The following is a 21542-nucleotide window of genomic DNA, read 5'->3' as shown; positions in this document are numbered from 1 at the left end:
CTACTGTTGTAAACCAACTAGGCTAGTAAAGACAGCGTAGAAAACAACAGCCACGTATTTCTCATTTAGGTGCACAGGTTTAGAATCGGAGTTGAGTGAAGCCAAATCGGCATCAATGCTTTACTCACTCGGCAAACCTCGCCAGATTCCGTTACTCTATATCTAGTGTCGGCTGTATGACCGTAAGTGATATGTACCTCCGCCTATATAATTGCATACTTGTGGCGCCGGTTTAGTTATAGAAAAACTTGCCGCTTCTAAAAAGAAGTTATCAAAATTGTGTAGTTCGAACTTTGAAGTGTGTGTAGAATTTTTAGTGCAAAGTTGTCCTTGTTTGAAGAAAATCGGATAAACTTGAAATATTTCAAAGCTTCAGACATTGAAATATTTGTATGATAAAACATTCTTCAAAGGGTTCGCCGTTGGTAATTCGGGAATTTGAAAGTAGTTCCAATAGCATATTTCGTCATATATCCGAGGCTAGACAGTAGGGTACTGGGATCTGCTATGGTTTGCCGAGTGTGCTTGACTTTACATTTTTGTTTTTTCAACATTATGTTAATGATTGTAGAAAGTAGAAGTAAAATAATATGCTGTGTATCCTGGATTCAACAAGTCTATTTATATCATAGTCGTATCATTCATACTCCTGGTCATCTTCAATAGAAGGCTAGGTCTCGCTTTAACAACGTACATCTTATCAAGGCCTTCACGTAATACCCTGCATTTTTCGGCACTAGTTTCGATTCGGTATTCACCAAACTATCAGATTCCTCGATAATCGCGAATACCATGTCTCACGCTTTCTAGCTAAAATGTCTACCTGTGATAATCAAGTTGCAAAGTACAAGGTTCGTTCAATGTCAAGGTTTCCGTGGAGGTCGCTATGTCGCAACCTTTGATTGGATGCTACTGTTCACGTGTCTGCAGATAACGTAGCTATAAGTTTGTGAATTGTAAAGTAATCTAGCAACGTCCAGATGTTGTAAAACTCGCAGTCATTGCTTCAGGAACATGACTCCTCGCAGTATTTCGTTTGATTAGACCTAATCCCACTTAACATTGCTGTAATGGAAGCAAATTTCTGTTCCAAATTATGACTGATCAATAGGCCGATTAACAACCAATACCTAACTGCGTACTAATATCATTCAGCTTTAAGCAGAGCTCCAAATTGGATCAAATTTGTTTAGATTTTTGTTTAGCGTGTAGTGTGGTCCTTCTGCACTTACTAATAACGTTACGTCATGACTTACGAAATTTAATACGCCCAATTAACCAGTGAATATTTCAGAAAAACTAATTTCGTGACAAACAAGACTATCAACCGCTACAATGTAAACAATACTGTTTGGAGACGAACAATATTTTTGCCATTTTTAATATCTTAAATCACTGTCCAAAGTCTTATCGAAGACCCCAGATAAAACGAAGGGCTGTCATGCTGATGTACTTGGGATAGATTTGATTGACTAAGAAGAAAGCTCAAGTATCAGAAGGCAATTCACTGAATCCAGCGATGGAAAGAGAGGGATTTCTCGGGCCATTGCATCAGGAATATCATTGGCGATTATTAAATGACATGAATGAATGAAATGAAATGAAATGAAATGGGGTTTAACGTCCTACTGTTCTGCTCCTAACCTGGGCTAATGAAGACGGGCATACGCCATACAGTGTGCCATGAGGGAAATTTTGCCCTGGCAGCGGCGCTACGGCCTACTCTAATATCGAATTCCAACTGACAAGGGATCTTTTACGTGCATGCCAATGTGTACACTGACCTCGGTTTTTCGTCTCATCCGAACGACTAGACAGCTGTCCTTGTCAGACCCTCCATCATGCATCACTGACAAGGGGAAACCACGCCGGAAAATCTGGATGAACTTTTCGGCCAATGCAGGGATCGAACACCCAACCTCCAGGCTAGCGAGCCAGCGTCTTACCCACTTAGCCACCGTGATCCCCATTAAATGACATAGATAACATGATAATTATTGTAAACATAGTAAATAACACGTAGTACATTTATACTATATTACAATGTTTTGTAACAGTGGAGTGGCCCATACAACTTTGATATAATTTATTAATTAAAGATACATTATGGGAGATTAGATAATGAGATGGCAGTTCTCACTTTAATAGTAAAAAACTAGATAATGTAAAAGGGAATTTGCTGAAAATTTCAATGAAATTGATTCACTCTGAACCGAGATTTTAGCGATTGAAATTTAGGTCTTGCCTCAATCATCTTTACTAACGTCTGTACGATAAAAAACATAGTCTCGATTATCCATTTTTTGATTTAATTATAAATGAGCATTAAGCAGCAGATAGGATTCCAATCCAGAAAATATCGCAGACTAGCGATGCCATCGAGAGTTAATTATGGTCTGGTTAAGTTAACTGATGTCTAATTAATAGTTAGATAACATTTCAGGCCTAAAGAAAGACCTGCAATAGACAGATTTAGCTCTTGCATAATGTATGTTTAACATATAGATAACAAGATATTTATTGTAAACCCTTTTACAATTGTAAAATTACAATGATTTCTAACAGTGTAGGGCCCTCATACAACTTTGGTGTTCAGTCAATCCAGTTGTGTTTATAAATGTTATTTAAACAGTTGATTAGTTAATAATTACAACCAAACAATTTCTTTCATTCAGCTGGGATCCCAATCAGTACAAGTAGTAATAGTAGTTCGTCTGGGAGTGATTCTAGTCAGGGATATCATCCTTGGTGGAAGTGGACGTTCAGCACCATCAAAACAAACAGTACAAGCAGCGGTCACGCCAACAATCTGTTTAGTAACACTGAATCAACTCAATCTTCAAAAAACACATGTTTCTTATCCAAAACTTCTGCATTTATTTTCTGGGCTTTATCAATCAGCTGGAATAAAAGATATAGAATATAGACTGGGTTGGTTGGGCTGTGTGGAATAACAGATATAGATTATAGACTGGGTTGGTTGGGATAAAAGATAAAGAATATAGACCAGATGGGTTGGGATAAAAGATATAGAGTATAGACTGGGTAGGTTGGGATAAAAGTTATTCAGAATTTATCAGTCTGGTAAATATGCCTGCAATGAGAGAGAGAGAGAGAGAGAGAGAGAGAGAGAGAGAGAGAGAGAGAGGGGGGGTTAACGGCCACAACTAGGTCATTTTGGGACTAACATATGGTTCAATTTTATTTCATTAATTCGCTTGCATAGGGGTCTTTAGCATGCGAGGAAAACGGAGGACCCAGAGAAAACCCATGATGTTGGACAGGCGACCCTACTACTTGTCATGTACAAGCGTAGAATCGAAACCACGCCAGTTGACTCAATAACAGACCTTATGATACAACAAGCACGCACTAACCATTCGGCAATCCAACCCCCCCTTGTGCAATGTGAAATGGGGGAATAATGTTGCTTAGAGAATGTTTTTTTCTGCCTAACCATCTTCGACTTCCAAGTGTCATGTGTTCTCTGACATGCACGGCAATCTGTACACGCGGGTGAACCTGAATACATGTAATGCCTCTGTAACTCTACCTTCTGCATTCCACGTTTTTTAGGTCTTTGTTTATTGTTGAGTTTGTTCTCTCGATCAGATTTCAATTTCTTCCAATAATTTTCTTCTTCTTCTCCTAGATAAAAAATATATTTAACCAATTAATTATAGAACAATGAAAGTTTGTATGTTAAAATTTTCAAATCCTTTCCGAGGGTCGTAAATAACAATCTGATTAAAACACAGATCCTATTTCGTTTCGTTTTATTACAGTTCAAAATTTCGTTTTACTTATACAATTTCGTTATATAACTCGCGTTCTTGGTGTGCGTTGCATGGAACTGTGGGTATCCCAGTAGAAACATCAACGTCACAGGGTCTAAAGTCGCTTGTATGACCCCTGACGTGACCTCCAAAAACAACTGGTCAGATCTTCATGTAGTGCAGGCCATACTGAGGTTGATTTATTTGTTTGTTCTATTCTTCAATGGATGAATAAACCTCCAATTTAACAAATTGCTCCTCCATGCAAATTGCGTTCACAAGGTTTTCAGAAAAAGGGGCATAACTTTGGAACTAAAAGTCGCAGAACGCTGAATATCATTAGGGTTCGTCCTCTCATGACCCCAGTGCTTCTCACCTGATAAAAGATCTAGTTTATAGTATTCTATGTTGCTATTGACAACCATCATGGCACTATAGACATCTTTACATCTGATATATCCTGACTTGTTACCATCGGTTACATCAATATATGCTATCTTTATATCTTCATTAAATATCTCCTGTAATATATTAACATGGGATTTAATGACCAGGGACCTAAATAACATGAGATAGACCTGGGACCAAATTAACATGAGATAGACCAGGGAAGGGACCAAATTAACATGAGATAGACCAGGGACCAAATTAACATGAGATAGACCAGGGACCAAATTAACATGAGATAGACCAGGGAAGGGACCAAATTAACATGAGATTGACCAGGGACCTAATTAACATGGGATTTTAATGAACAGGAGCCAATTAACAAAAACTTAAACTAAAACAATTTAAGGCTGTAGCCTTGTCACTGATACAGGACAGAGTTGAGTACCCTGATACAGGATGGACCTTTGTCACTGATACTGGATGAAGTGGAGTACCCTCGTCACTGGTGCAGGATGGAGATGTGTACCCTTGTCACTGATACATGACAGAGTTGTGTACCCTTGTCACTGATACAGGAAGGAGTGGTGCAGGCAAAGAAAAGTGTTGAGTAGTTCGGAAGTGGACAAAAAAAAGCCTGATGTCCTGTATACATACACGTTGGTAGTTACAGAGAGAAAGAGAGAAATGGGGTTTAACGTCCACTCGACACAAACTAGGTCATTTCGGGACTAATATATGGTTTAATTTTATTTACATAATTCGCTTGCGCGTAGGGGTCTTTAGCAGTGGGAGGAAACCGGAGGACCCGGAGAAAACCCACGAGGTTGGACAGGCGACCCTACTCCTTGCCACGTACAACCGGGGATTCGAAACCACGCCAGTCGACTCAATGACAGACTTTATGATACAGCGCGCGCACGCTAACCATTCAGCCATCCAACCCCCCTTGGTAGTTACAACTTTTTGACGAGATGGTGTACATGCTGCTATTTGCCCAGAAACCATCACTTCTTAGCACATCAAATGACAATGGTTATACAATGTATTTTGTGCACACCAATGTGCACACAGTTAAACCTCCATAGCCTGTCTATGTCTGTAATAACCAGATCTGAAAATTTCTGAAGGTTTTCGTACTCTTACACTGCCCAACTCTTACACTACCCAACTCTTACACACCGCCCAACCTCTTACACCACCCGATTCCCCGGTTGTATGTGACAGGGAGTAGGGTCGCCTGTACAACCTTGTGTGTTTCCTCCTGGTCCTCTGGTTTCTTCCACTGCTAAACACCCCTACATGCAAGCGAATTATTAAAATAAAATTGAACCATGTTTGTGTTGAGTGGATGTTAAACCCCATTTCTCTCTCTCTCTAACACCACCTAACTCCGAACAAATAAACAAAAATTTTACCCTCATTTCTTTTTTCTCTAATGGTATCTGTGATTCGATGTGCACGATAACACCAGGAATATATTCAATTGTCTTATTATCTCCCTTTTTACTGCTATCCAACATTTCCGCTTTATTTTCTTTCTGTATTTGCTGTAATTTCTTCTTTAAGGTAGACATATTGGTTTTCTGTATGTTTAGATACTGTTTTCGTAGTTGTAACCACTCTGTTCTATAAAGATATGTCACAATTTAGTATTTTGTCAATTGAAATGGGGGTTGGGGGGCATGTCCGAATGGTTAGCGTGTGCGCGATGTACTGTATCTTAAGGTCTGTCATTGAGTCAACTGGCGTCGTTTCGATTCCCTGTTTGTACGTGACAAGGAGTAGGGTCTCCTGTCCAACCTCGTGGGTTTTCTCCGGGTCCTCCAGTTTAACATCCACTCAACACAAACTAAGTCATTTCGGGATTAACATATGGTTTAATTTTATTTCAATAATTCGCTTGCACGTAGGGGTCTTTAGAAGTGGGAAGAAACCAGAGGACCCGGAGAAAATCCACGAGGCTGGACAGATGACCCTACTCCTTGTCACACGTGCATGCTGTATCATAAGGTCTGTCATTGAGTCAACTGGCGTTGTTTCGATTCCCCGGTTGTCTGTGACAAGGAGTAGGGTCTCCTGTCCAACCTCGTGGGTTTTCTCCGGGTCCTCCAGTTTAACATCCACTCAACACAAACTAAGTCATTTCGGGATTAACATATGGTTTAATTTTATTTCAATAATTCGCTTGCACGTAGGGGTCTTTAGAAGTGGGAAGAAACCAGAGGACCCGGAGAAAATCCACGAGGCTGGACAGATGACCCTACTCCTTGTCACACACAACCGGGGAATCGAAACAACGCCAGTTGACTCAATGACAGACCTTATGATACAGCATGCATGTGCTAATTATTTGGCCATTCAACCCCCCTAAAAATAGATAATACCAAACATGTAGTGTATATTATTTATCTTACTTTGGTAAAACTCGTAGATGTAAAGTTTCAGCTTCTTTAATTTCTTTCTTCTTCCTCTTTCTCCGTTTTTTCTTTTTCTTCTCTCCAGGACCTGTATCTTGACTTTTTTCTAATTTCACAGTTTGAACGACCGGGTCGGAGAATTCTACACTACTCCGAGATTTCTTTTTAGATTTTATATCTGACTCAGAACTACAGTCCACACTTTCTTCCATTTTTCGCTTTCGTTTCTGTGGCGATACATCACTGCTATCACTGTGCTCTTCACATTTATTGTCTTCCGATAAACGTTTACGTTTTAAATTGGAACTATCATTACTTTTGTCGACACCACCATCAGTTTTTTTACAGTCACCTTTAGAATCTTTACTTTCACTTTCCTGTTTACTTTCAATTTTATCACCTTGGTTACACACTGTGTCAGTTTTATTATCTCCATGACAAATATCTGTAAATTCAGATTCCTCGTCTGTTTTATTAGCTTCTACGGATCGGCGATTTTTCTTCTTTTTCTTTTTTTTCTTAGATCGTGAAACGTCATCTTCTACTTTACCATCCAGTGACTTTCTTGGCCCATCATCTTTTGTTTCCGTTACCAAGGTATCCTCCGATGTTGATTGCTTCAGTTTTTTTGGTGTTGTAGAATCTGAATAATCTACACTACTTTCACTTGTATTCCTATGCCTCTTACGTTTTCCTTTCGTTAAAATAGTTTCAGATTTTTGTTCTGGAATTTCTGTCACCATTTCTGTCTCTTCTAATTGCGATGGAAAATAAAAATGAAAAATTTATACAAGTGTAAAATTGTTTGCTTTGAATCTAAATATGGAAATAAAATTAAATGAAATGAAATGGGGTTTAACATCCTACTGTTCTGCTCCTAACCTGGGCTAATGAAGACGGGCATACGCCATACAGTGTGCTATGAGGGAAATTTTGCCCGGACAGCGGCACTACGGCCTACTCTTATATCGAATTCCAACTGCCAAGGGATCTTTTACGTGCACGCCAATGTGTACACGGGACCTCGGTTTTTCGGCCCATCCGAACGACTAGACAGCTTTCCTTGTCAGCCCCTCCTTCCTGCATCACTGACAAGGGAGAACCACGCCGGAAAATCTGGATGAACTTTCTCGGCCAATGCAGGGATCGAACACCCGACCTCCAGGCTAGCGAGCTAGCGTCTTACCCACTTAGCCACGTGATCCCCTCGTCCCATGTGAACGACTAGACAGCTGTCCTTGTCGGGCCCTCAATCGTGCATCACTGACAAGGGGAAATCATGCCGGAAAATCTGGATGAACTCTCTCGGCCAATGCAGGGATCGAACACCCGACCTCCAGGCTAGCGAGCTAGCGTCTTACCCACTTAGCCACGTGATCCCCTCGTCCCATGCGAACGACTAGACAGCTGTCCTTGTCGGGCCCTCAATCGTGCATCACTGACAAGGGGAAATCATGCCGGAAAATCTGGATGAACTCTCTCGGCCAATGCAGGGATCGAACACCCGACCTCCAGGCTAGCGAGCTAGCGTCTTACCCACTTAGCCACGTGATCCCCCAAATATGGAAATAAAATGAAAGAGAAGTTAAAGTACCATCAACATTAAGTTGATCATCTATGATGTCCATTTCCTTAGTTGCATATTCTGTTATGTGTAGGGGCGTTGGGTGGCCGAATGGTTAGCACGTGCGCACTGTATCATAAGGTCTGTCATTGAGTCAACTAGTGTGGTTTCAAATCCCCAGTTGTACGTGACAAGGAAAAGGGTCGCCTGTCCAACCTCGTGGGTTTTCTCCGGTTTCCTCCCACTGCTAAAGACCCCTACGCACAAGCGAATATGGAAAGGAACCGAGATCTTTGGGTTACAAGCATACATTTCAAGTTTAAACCAAATCGAATAAAAATTGTGACCTCTACAGTGTTCACAAGCTAAAAACGTGATTTTTCGTACAATCAGGGGCCATAATCCATAAAGTTACAGTCCGATACATGCCAATATCAAAAGGAACCAAGATCTTAGGGTGATAAACCTATATTTCAAGTTTCATTGAAATCGGATAAAAATTGTGACTGTAGACTGTTCACAAACAATTGTGGACGGACGGGGAGGGGCGACGACAATATACGTCCACATGAACATGTGGGCGTATAAAAAATTGTTCTTTTGCCTGTTTATCGTAGAACTGGACACCACATTAAAATGAACCTGGACAATAGGTCTACCTATTTTATGCAAGTATTAAAATGAACCTGGACAATCATGTATTAAAATGATAATGGACATTAAGTCGAGTAGTTCCTACCTTCTACGACGCCTTGTTTCTTTAACTGCTCCAACTGTTTGTTCGTTTTAGGAAATTTTCCTGGTCTGGCGCCAAGTTCTAATGGAGGATTATTTAATAACTGTGATAAAAAAATGAACAAATTATTTACGAGGTAAATTTTGCCTGGGCTGCGGCACTATGGCATGATTCAGTTCGGCTCTTCTAGCCGCCTCGGTTCGATCCACGATCTACAACGTTCAAATTTCGATTCGGTTCAATTGCAAATTAAATTTCAAATAAAAACAACGTACACCTTACCATATGAAAAAAAATGAAAGACCTGAAGCAATTAAGTCCACTTAAAATTTAAAAAAACTTTGTTTTTACGTAACTTTTAATTTACGTTATTTAACAAGACACGAATGTCACTCGAAAACATAACTAAAACAGAGTGACCTCCCTTTAAAACAATTTCCGTATGCTGACGAAAGTTAATTTATTTAAAATTGGTGACGTACCGAATGTTCATTGGATGTTAATTTAGGTCAATAGCTTCGGTAATCGTTATATAAATTCTAAACGATCTCATTAGCTGATAATTCCGGTCATTATCTTCGGATATTTTCGTGTTTAACGATTATTACCCGTAGTCAAGCAAACACGACTGGAAGGTAAAATTATGGCAGACGACGTACTTTCTCGACCACCTGGTCATTTGAAATCTAAAGTTTGGGATCATTTTGGTGTAAGAAAAAACTCTAAAGATGTGGCAACTTGTAGAGTATGCTACACTGACATATCCCATAAAACAGGAAAAAAAACAAACCTGTCAAACCAATAAAAGTGTTCAAGAGAATTTTAGTCTTGTGTTTTCATTGTTTTTAATGTATTATATACAGGAAAAATTACTGGCTATTGTAGCTGATAATCGAATCGAAAATAATCGAATCGAATGGTTAAAATCGATAATCGAACCGAATCGAGGTAGTTGTGAATCGTTGCAGCCCTATGGCCTACTCTTATATCGAATTCCAACTGCCAAGTGATCTTTTACGTGCATACCAATGTATACACAGAACCTTGATTTATCATCCCATCTCAATGACTAGAAACCTGTCCTTGTCAGGCCCTTTCCCACTGACAAGGACAAAACCACATCGGAAAATCCCGATGAATTTTCTCAAACACCCGATCTCCAGGCTAGCGAGCCAGCATCTTACCCACTTAGCCACCATGGCTCCCCCACATGTATTTAAAACCAATGCACATAATTTGACCAATCTGATTAAAACACAGATCCTATTTCGTTTCGTTTTTTTATAGTTCAAAATTTCGTTTTACTTGTCTTCACTACACTAGGATCTGGAAGAGTTGTTATATTACCCGCGTTCTATATGATGTGAAGGATTAGCCAGTGAAAGGGTCTGTTGCAGCAAGTTTTTGTTTTGGCGTGCGATCCCACTAGAAACATCAACACTGACTGGTTAATCAAATGTCTGACCTCATAGGGTAAAGATAGGTTGCCAGGCAACAAAACATGCCCACAGCAGCTAAATCGTCCGAGCAGTCGACAAGGGTTGTCACATAATTATTCTTTTGTAGGTGATTAGGGGAATTTAATAGACAATATCATACAGATGACATTATAATTTTCGTCATTTGAGGGTTCACAAGGTTCTAAAAACTAAAACAAGGGCCGTAACTCTGGAAGTAATCTACAGAAATTGTTGAAATTCGACAGGCTTTTTCGTTTTACTAATTCAAATAATGCATATAAATTTCATACATATCGGATGATAACTTTTGTCGTTCGAACGTTCACAAGGTTCAACAAAGTAAAACAAGGGCCATTACTCTAAAAGTAATTGACGGAAATTGCTGACATTCAATAGGCTTCTTCATTTTACTAATTCAAATGATGCATATGAATTTCATACAGATTAGGTGATAACTTTTGTTGTTCAGCGTTCTCAAGATTCAACAAAGTTAAACAAGGGCCATAACTCTAGATGTAATTAACAGAAATTTGCTGAAACTCAATAGGCTTGTTCCTTTTACTAATTTAAACATATAAATTTCATACAGATCGGATAATAACTTTTGTCGTTAGAGCATTCACAAGGTACAACAAAGTGAAACAAGGGCCATAACTCACAGCGTAATTAACGGAAATTGCTGAAATTAGATAGGCTTCTTCGTTGCACTAATTTAAATGCCAGATATCAATTAGAAACAGATCGGATGATAACTGTTGTCATTAGAGCATTCACAAGATTCAACAAAGTGAAACAAGGGCCATAACTCTAGATGTAATTAACGGAAATTTCTGAAATTCAATAGGCTTCTTTGTTTTACTAATTTAAATGATGCATATAAATTTTACACAGATCGGATAATAACTTTTGTCGTTAGAGCATTCACAAGGTACAACAAAGTGAAACAAAGGCCATAACTCAAGGCGTAATTAACGGAAATTGCTGAAATTCAATAGGCTTCTTCATTTCACTAATTTAAATGATGCATATCAATTTCAAACAGATCGGATGATAACTGTTGTCATTAGAGCGTTCACAAGATTCAACAAAGTGAAACAAGGGCCATAACTCATGTAATTAACGGAAATTGCTGAAATTCAATAGGCTTCTTCGTTTTACTAATTTTAATGATGCATATAAATTCCATACAGATCGGTTGATAACTTTTGTTGTTTGAGCGTTCACAAGGTGCAACAAAGTGAAACAAGGGCCATAACTCCAGAAGAAATTAACAGAAGTTATTGAAATTAAATAGGCTTCTTCATCTCACTAATGCAAACAACATATATCAATTTCAAAACAATCAGATGATAAATGTAGCCTGTAGAGTGTTCACAAGAAATTGTGGACGATGGACGGACGGATGGACGGACGGACAGACGGGGGCGACAGCAATATACAACCACATTCCCATGTGGACGTATAAAAAGCCGCTCATATGACCTCTGACGCAACCATCCACTGGTTAGATCTTCATGTAGTAGAGGTCATCGAAAGTAAAAAAAAAAGTGATACGAAATATATGTCTGTATTTTAATCAGATTGAAATCTGACAGCAGTGACCGCCCTAGACATTCGCCAATTCGCCAATGGCGACAATTATTTTTATTGGCGAATAAAGTGATGATACTGGCGAAAAATTTGGCGAATGAATTTTAGAGAGTGTTATTTCGTAAATCTGCTAATATTAAACTTGAAATCGTCTCGTTAAACACTTCTTTCGATCGACTCGATGGAGTGTCTATTTTTAGTACATTAATTACTCTAGTCTCAATCTTACAAGTCGCAAATCAGTCAATGTTACAATATTACGCATTAAAACGACCGAAAGATCGAGTCTGGAGACTATAAAACACAGTTACGCCCCTTTTGTGTGGCACTGCGTTGTTTACATTCGCTTCACTACAAGTTTTCTTTACTTACGCAGCAAATAAATAAAACGCACATTAATGACAACTAATACTAGTAAACCCAAAATAAGGATAGATTCCTTTTTCCTTCCTACGACTACTGTTAGTCCAGAATCTACTTCCGTGAGTGAGCGTGTCATCTCGGACGCAAGTCCTTCGTTGGCTTCATCAACATGTGGACAAAAATTAGACCTTTAACCGAGACCGTCGAGCTAACCCTCAATGACCTCATGCTTATAAAAATGGATGGACCGGACATAAATTTCAAATCAGCGGTGTCTTAAAAAGAATCGTCGTGTCTTTTCTGTTATGACGATGAAGTAAATTAAATCATGTGACTGTGAAGTACGTCCTATAAACATTTTTTTGTTATCTGCATTCATTCTCTCAATAATGTGAACTTTTGCATGAACAAGGAGATAAAATAATATTCTTGTGTACTATATATAGAGGATATTTGTCGTTTTAGAGTGAATAACATATTTTATTTCATCGAGAAGCAAGAAAACTTATATTTTCACGAATGCGTAGCATGAGTGAAAACATAAACGTTTTCTTGCTTAGAGATGAAATAAAATATGTTATTCACGACAAAACGACAAATGTTCTATTTATTTTATGATTTTACAATCATTTTAGGTAAAAACAACTAGCCAGTGGAATAACACTTTTATTTCACTGATAAAACGCGATATTCCACTACTGATCATAAAATAAAAGTACATATTAAACATTTATTTTGTCCGCGATATCACCTCGGTGGAAGCGGACGTAAAATACAACAAACACACACACACATTTATTTTCATTTTTAATTAACAAACATATGAATAAAAATGATATAAAATATTTGGCTAAAACTTTCTGAATTGGCTAATAAAATTTTGAATTGGCTAAAAATTTGGCTAAAGGTTTTAAGAGTCTAGGGCGGTCACTGTGACAGACATAAAGTTGTCCATTTCAGGACGGGTAAAAGTGAAGTTTCGTAAGAATCCCACGAACCACATGGCATTTTTAAAATACATACCTCACAAGCTTTTTCGGCTGCCTTTCGTGTTTCAAATTCTATAAAACCAAACCCTTTGGTATCTCCAGTAGATTTAAACTTGGGTAAACTGACGTAATTAACCACGCCACATTCTGAAAACACTCGCTTCATCCATTCATGATCAACATTTCTTGGTAAACATTCCTACAAAATACAAAGATAAAACATCTCTCATTTCAATTGATAAAAAAATTATTATGGAAAGATTAAAGGCTCAATACCATTCTTGTTTAACTGAATAATATGTCCCAATCTTTATACTGGTCAACAAATTGTACTATTTTACAATATTCAAATTAATTGTTGATACAAATTTCATCTTAACACACCTAATTTAAAAAATTGGAAAAATTCAACTAAATGATTTGAAAAGCCTGACGTAAAGCTTTTCAAATGTGACTTGGATTTCAAAATATTTTTGAACCCTCTGGACAAGTAAAATAGGATTTAATGGATAATTTACACAACAGGTAGGACACTAACACATCTAGTACTTAGAATAAGGCTATTTTTTATTTTCTGGAGCTGTCAAGCCAGCAAGAGTGTTATTGTCCCTTTGAGTGGAAGTAGGATTGTTTATAATCATCTTTTTATCATTTTAGGGGGGTTGGATGGCTGTGGCTGAATAGTTAGCATGTGCACGCTGTATCATAAAGTCTGACATTGAGTCAACTGACATGGTTTCGATTCCCCGGATGTGCGACAAGGAGTAGGGTCGCCTAACCAACCTCGTGGGTTTTCTCCGGGTCCTCCAGTTTCCTCCCACTGCTAAAGACTCCTACGCGCAAGCGAATTATGGAAATAAAATTGAACCATGTTAGTCCCGAAATAACCTAGTTTGTGTCGAGTGGACGTTAATCTCTCTCTCTCTCTCTCTCTCTCTCTCTCTCACTGTAACCCAGGTATCATTTAATCTTGTGTATCTTGCACTAATTTCTCCAGTTTAAAGCTGACTGATTAATTTTGATAATGAGTGTCCAATTTATACAAGTATTTAATTTCCTGACCACTGTTTAAAAATTAATCATTAAACATCAACAATCAATTGGGTTGTTTATTTTTTAACAGTGATCAAGAAATTAAATGCTTGTAAATTGGACACTCATTATCAAAATTGAATGATCAGCTTGAAACTGAACACAAGTACAAATTAGATGATTTTTGGTTATTTTAACAATTTTTACGAATTTTTAACAAAGATTTGATATAGAGTGAATGTGAAAGAAATTGGTGCTTAATACACAAGATTAAATGATAACCGGATTCCAGTGTCTTTTTAACCATGTATAATACTCACCACATAAACTGTTCTACTGTCAATATCGGCGATATCACGCTCGACAAATGGACTGACTCTTTTTACTTTACTACGATCTTCATTTAACTAAAATTACACAATAAATAAACATCGTGTTAAAGTAGCTAATTAAGTCTATACCACAATATCATCCAAAGTCACTGACCGTGTACCATAATACTTTTCAAGGGACTAAATGAATGGACTAGACATACTCCACAAGTCATGTCAAATGGTGACTCCATATTCTTATTTGGAGTGCATGTGCAATAAATACTATCAGTGTAGACTGGAATAACCGAACGCTAGAGACTTCTGGCATATTTCGCCGAACATAACTGATTTGAAATCAGAGTAGAGAGAGAGAGAGAAATGGGGTTTAACGTCCACTCGACACAAACTAGGTCATTTCGGGACCAACATATGGTTTAATTTTATTTCAATAATTTGCTTGCGCGTAGGGGTCTTTAGCAGTGGGAGGAAACCGGAGGACCCGGAGAAAACCCACGAGGTTGGACAGGCGACCCTACTCCTTGTCATGTACAACCAGAGATTTTGAAATCAGAGTAAAAACGGAAAAGATTGAATGTATATCAGATATACATGTACATTCCTATTACATTATTATGTGCGTTGCGACCCATTTGTGTCAATTTCTAGGTCCCGAATATTAGCGATTTAGCTCCTTTAAAAGGAAAACCACTCTAATTTGAAACATTGCAATATAAAAATTTATGGGGTTTAACGTCCTACTTTACAGCCCCAACTGGGCTAAGGAATACAGTGTGCCATGAGAGAAATTTTACCCCTTCATCAAAATACTGAACTATAACTGTCAAGGGTTCTTTTACGTGCATGCCAATAGGGACTTCGGTTTATTTTCCCATTTAAATGACTATATGTTGTCCCTTGCCAGTCCCTCTGTCCTACACCACTGACTTGGGGGAACCACACCGGTAATAAAACATCGCCAAACACTTATTGAATGGTTCTTGAGATCTGCCTTGGAAACAACACTAAGTGGGTAAGACGCTGGCTCGCTAGCCTGGAGGTCGGGTGTTCGATCCCTGCATTGGCCGAGAAAGTTCATCCAGATTTTCCGGATGGGACGAAAAACCGAGGTCCCGTGTACACATTGGTGTGCACATAAAAGATCCCTTGGCAGTTGGAATTCGATATAAGAGTATGCCGTAGCGCCGCTGCCCGGGCAAAATTTCCCTCATAGCACACTGTATAGCGTATGTCCGTCTTCATTAGCCAAGGTTAGGAGCAGAACAGTAGGACGTTAAACCCCATTTCATTTCATTTCTGGAAACAACACCCACCACCTGATTAGACTAATTTCTATTTTATGCAGAACAGTGGTGGGGCAAACTTTTCCTGCAAAGCTTTGTCATCCGGCCCGCCAGACCATTCAACTACATGTGAAAATTTATGAGTAATTTTACCTCTAAATGAAAAAAAAAAAAATCAAAATAGCCCATTGTTGGCCCACTCTCTGTAGGATCAACAATCTTTGTAGGTCTATTTATATAGAGAGAAATGGGGTTTAACGTCCACTCGACACAAACTAGGTCATTTCGGGACTAACATATGGTTTAATTTTATTTACATAATTCACTTGCGCGTAGGGGTCTTTAGCAGTGGGAGGAAACCGGAGGACCCGGAGAAAACCCACGAGGTTGGACAGGCGACCCTACTCCTTGTCACGTACAACCGGGGATTCGAAACCACGCCAGTCGACTCAATGACAGACTTTATGATACAGCGCGCACGCTAACCATTCAGCCATCCAACCCCCTGTCTATTTATAGCTTGCAGTGTACTCAATGTCGTTGCCTAGTTACCGTCACATGACTAGGTCCTACAATCCTTGTTTGGTCATTGCTTTGTTTCAAAACTTTGTGTTTGGCCCTTCACCTAAGAAGTTTGCCCAACACCGATTGAGAAGAACAGAAAAAAATAAAAATATCAAAAAAAATGTAATTAGCTGATAAGGCACCACTCTAGTATGCGTACAAAAAGATTCTCACAAAAATCGTGAATAGTTTTTGAGTTCTGCTTCACAAACTAAAGGGGACAGAAAGACAGACAAAACCATGGCGATGAGGATAAAATTGAGATAACTCTAAAAACTGTCATATTCTTTCAAATAATATTCGGCTAATCTGAGATTAACAAAATGGGCTGACTGTCAAAATGGGCCGATTGTCAAAATGGACAGCTGAAGTGAAATCTGTGGCATCCATTAAATCATTAATCTGTAGATGTATGAAGTAATTATTACCTTGAGTTTTTCAGATTTACTGACAGCCTTACAAATTAAAGTCAAATCTTCCGTCATTTTTTGGATTTTATTAAACTTCAAAAATAAACTAAGGTCAACATCTGAAATAAAAGTTGAGAAATCCTAGTTGTAGAAGAAATAACTTTCGATACAATTGGATTGGACAAAAGTTATTAAAAGGTTACAAACGTCCATAATCATAAATTGTATAAATTTAATATTTCAATTTACTCAATCTGTATTTCGTTTCATTTTTTTATACTTTAGATGGTCTCTACTACATGAAGATCTAACCAGTTGTAGTGGAAGGTTGCGTCAGAGGTCATAAGAATGGCTTTTGACATTATGACGTCAGACATTTGATTAACCAATAAGCAATGATGTTTCTAGTGGTTTCCCACAGTTCCGTGCACCTCGCGCCAAAAACTCGCCGTAACATATCGTTTCGCTGGCTTTTCCCTCACATCATCCAGATCGCGGGTTATATAAAAACTCTGCAAGATCCAAGTGTAGTAAAGACAAGTAAAACAAAATTTTGAACTATAAAAAACGAAACAAAATATTTTCTTATTGATGTATTTGATACATTAAAACAACAAAAGTTTCATAAGGGGCTATATTTTAATTAAAATAAGGCTAAAAATTTTGAGTAAATTCTTAACTTAAGTCTGAGAATGCTTTGAGAATTCGGAGTCAGATATTTGTACTTACATCCCTGTTGATCTTTATCTATTTCATGTTTTATAAATCTGTCTTTCTGTAGATTAGAATCACTGAAATAAAACTCCATCTGTCAATAAAAAATAAAACAGTTTATAATCCTGCACCAAATAACAGAAAGACATACATCAGGCAGTGTGCTACATGTATGAAGGACTTAGGCATTTCTGTTCACCCTTCATTGAATGTCAACTGTCAAGAGAGAAAGATAGAGAGAGATGGTGTTTAATGTACACTCGACACAATCTAGGTCATTTTGGGACTAACATATGGTTCAATTTTATTTTAATAATTGCTTGCGCGTAGGGGTCTTTAGCAGAGGGAGGAAACTGGTGGAACCGGAGAAATCCATGAGGTTTGACAGGCGACCCTACTCTTTGTCACGTACAACCTGGAATCAAAACCATGCCAGTTGACTCAATGAAAGACCTTATGATACAGCGCGCATGCACAAACCAATCGGCCATCCGACCCCTCCATTTCTGTAAGTAAATGAAATGAAATGAAATGAAATGGGGTTTAACGTCCTACTGTTCTGCTATGAACTTGGCTAATGAAGACGGGCATACGCCATATAGTGTGCTATGAGGAACATTTTGCCTGGACAGCGGCACTACTGTCTACTCTTATATCGAATTTCAACTGTCAAGGGATCTTTTACATGCATGCCAATGTGTACATGGGACCCAAGTTTTCCGTCCCATCCAAACGAATAGACAGCTGTCCATCCTGCATCACCGATAAGGGGGAACCACACCATAAAATCTAGATGAACTTTCTCAGCCAATGCAGGGATCGAACACCTGACCTCAAGGCTAGCGAGCCAACGTTTTACTCACTTAGCCACCGTGGCTCCAGGATTCAATCTGTTTTTTTCTGTAAGTATATCATGTGTTATATAATTTATCTCCAAAAATATGAAAGAGTAATTGTTCTTCAGTAAGTACATGTACATGTATGTGATATATAGTTTACCTCCAAATATATGAAATCGTCTTACCTGACTCAGTATATTTTTTAAAAGACCTTTTGTTCTTCTTCGTACTTTCTTTATTTTTACCGTTTTTGTTGGTTTTATTTTCGAATCTGTTTTTTTCTCTTCCACGACTCCTTCACTCATCATCTCCACTTCATCCATCTTAAAGCTAAAACTAAGGAAGAGAATCTATCATTTTACACATGTATTTCCATTATAAAAAAAGTAGAAATTTTTCGTAAACTTTGTTTTAGATAAATCAATCTGATTACAATTTCGTTTCATTTTTTTTTTATACTTTTGATGGCCTACACTACATAAAGATCTGACCAGTTGTAGTAAAAGGTCGCACCAGGCTTTTGATGCTATGACATGAGACATTTGATTAACCAATCAGCGTTGATGTTTCTAGTAGGATACCAACAGTTCTGTGCATTGCACGACAAGATATCGCTGGAACAGACCATTTCGTTGGCTAATCCCTCACATCTCACATCATCCATTATACATAGTATAACAACTCTTCCAGATCCTAGTCTAAGAAAAGACAAGTAAAACGAAATTTTGAACTATAAAAAGTAAAACGAAATAGGATCTGTGTTTTAATCAGATTGTAGATAAATAGTAATCAATCTCTTCAGTGACGGATACAGATTAGTAAAACAAACTTTTTTGACTTTTTTAAAACAGGTATTTATTACTAATTAGTGAGTTGTTTGCAATTAGTAAATAAATATTTTTGAATTAAAGATACATTATGGGAGATAAGATAAAGAGATGGCAGTTCTCGCTATAATAGTTAAAAACTAGATAGTGTAAAGGTAATTTGCTGAAAATTTCAGTCAAATTGATCCACTATGAGCCGAGAAAGAAGCGGGTGAAATTTTTGCATAGTCTCGGTCATCATTATTATCCACTTTTTCTGATTTAATTGTCAATGGCCGTTAGCGGCATATATGAATCTAATCCAGCCAACATCGAAGGCTAGCCTTGACATCGAGAGTTTATTATGGTCTGGATAAGTTAATTAATGTCTAATTGATAATTTAGATAACATTTTAGGCCTAAAGAAAGACTTGTAATAAGTAGATTTTGCTCTTGCATAATGCATGTTTAAATAGGACTTGCTCAAATTAGAGTTCTTTGAGTTTAAATATACCGGTCATGGAAAATTCCCTTGGCTCACTCGACATAGGTCAGGTGCATTGATTATTATCCATACACCTCAACCGAGTGAGTCAAGGGAAATACCCCCAGGATTTCATGCCTGGGGTTGTGTGTTTAATTCCTCATAGTATCCTGTCATATTAAATTTACGAGTCCCGAGGATCTAGCCGAATTAAGCATACTCATAAAATATTCTGTGCTACATTTTAAGTCATAACAAGTACGAATGTACTATGGTACACTATAGGAATCTGTGCTACATTTTAAGTCATAACAAGTACGAATGTACTATGGTACACTATAGGAATCGAGCATGTCATGATCTCAGCCATCTTGGATGGTGGCGTTATATCAAAAATCGAAGCCTGTCAATCAACGGTAGCACGATTTATTCCAAAACCACCACTATTTCAACTCTGATACCCCGGTAATAAAAATTTATATCTATATTTGATAATATAGGCTTCTTTATGTCAAATTGTCATTTTTAATACTTTTGTTTCAAGAATGTCCATCAAAATATTCAAAATCCAAAATCCAATACACAAGCTATGTCCCTTGGTTACAACTTCTAAACTTGCTTGGAAATCGTATTTTATGGGAAATTTTGACACCAAAACTTTACAATTGTAAATTAAAAATGACAATTTAGCATAAAGAATGTCATATTATCAAAAATCAATATAAATTATTGTCTAATAAGTTGAAATAATGGTGGATTTGGGTAGATTTGGGTGGACTTGGGTAAATCGTGCTACCCGTCAATTGATACAATGAAATGAAATGGGGTTTAACGTCCTACTCCTAACCTGGGCTAATGAAGACGGGCATACGCCATACAGTGTGCTATGAGGGAAATTTTACCCGGGCAGCGGCGCTACGGCCTACTCTTATATCGAATTCCAACTGCCAAGGGATCTTTTACGTGCATGCCAATATGTACACGGGACCTCGGTTTTTCGTCCCATCTGAACAACTAGACAGCTGTCCTTGTCAGGCCCTCCATCCTGCATCACTGACAAGGGGAAACCACGCCGGAAAATCTGGTAGAAGTTTCTCAGCCAATGCAGGTTGCAATTGATACACAACTGTCCAAGAAACAAGAATGCCAGGTTTATGTCAGTGATACTTTAATTAGCAGAGCCCTTGTTTTTTTTTTTTCTTTTTCGAAGAACGTCACCACCAAGAACTAGATGATTAGAGATTGGTGCCGAGTTCTTGGTGCAAATGGTCTTTGACTCCAGGCCTTGAAACGTTAAAAATTAGAGCTACTTGTCGTAAGCTGTACCTTAAGTAAAAGTAAAAAATTTTCTCCCTGTCGTCCAGGTGACTCTGATCGAATATTCAATTATTATGAGGTTCTGGTTAGTTAGAATAATCAATCATATTTATTTTCTCGGTGGGATATTCTGCCTCTAAATAACCAAACATAAAAGGGAGGTAAACACGTATTCCGTTCGCCGGTAGGATCAATTTGTAATTTAATAACATAAGTTTAATTGTTCAAGAAAAGGGACAACATGTCGGTATATTAATAACTGCAGGCGTTAAAACAAAAACTGCTATGAGAAGTTCTAAAAATCTATATCAAAACAACCTTTTATACGTTTTCACAGACAAAACGTTGGATTTACTAATGCGCTCGATTTCTTCCGCCGAAATCTTCTTCGTTAAAGTTACGTTTGATCAACTTCAAGTTCATTTGTAACCTATCCAAGGATTGGTTGGAGAGAACCCGCGTCCAATCATTTGAAG

General features: G+C 38.0%; 1 protein-coding gene across 1 annotated transcript; it reads right to left on the bottom strand.

Annotated features, from left to right (window-relative positions):
- Positions 1-2493: 2493 nt before the first annotated feature.
- LOC126809753 (la-related protein 7) lies at positions 2494-21457 on the bottom strand. Its single transcript, XM_050534509.2, has 12 exons — positions 21385-21457; positions 18645-18795; positions 17636-17714; positions 16925-17025; positions 14638-14724; positions 13320-13484; positions 8887-8986; positions 6581-7337; positions 5582-5792; positions 4153-4297; positions 3554-3648; positions 2494-2901 (listed from the first exon to the last, which is right to left on the bottom strand). Exons 2-12 carry the CDS (start codon positions 18780-18782, stop codon positions 2833-2835), a joined length of 1947 nt encoding a protein of 648 aa, XP_050390466.1. The 5' UTR covers positions 18783-18795; positions 21385-21457; the 3' UTR covers positions 2494-2832.
- Positions 21458-21542: the final 85 nt, after the last annotated feature.

This window comes from Patella vulgata, chromosome 2, assembly GCF_932274485.2.
Source record: "Patella vulgata chromosome 2, xgPatVulg1.2, whole genome shotgun sequence".
Taxonomy (NCBI): domain Eukaryota; kingdom Metazoa; phylum Mollusca; class Gastropoda; family Patellidae; genus Patella; species Patella vulgata.
The sequence above is the reverse complement of the archived record's forward strand: the minus strand, read 5'-3'. Positions and strand labels throughout refer to the sequence as shown.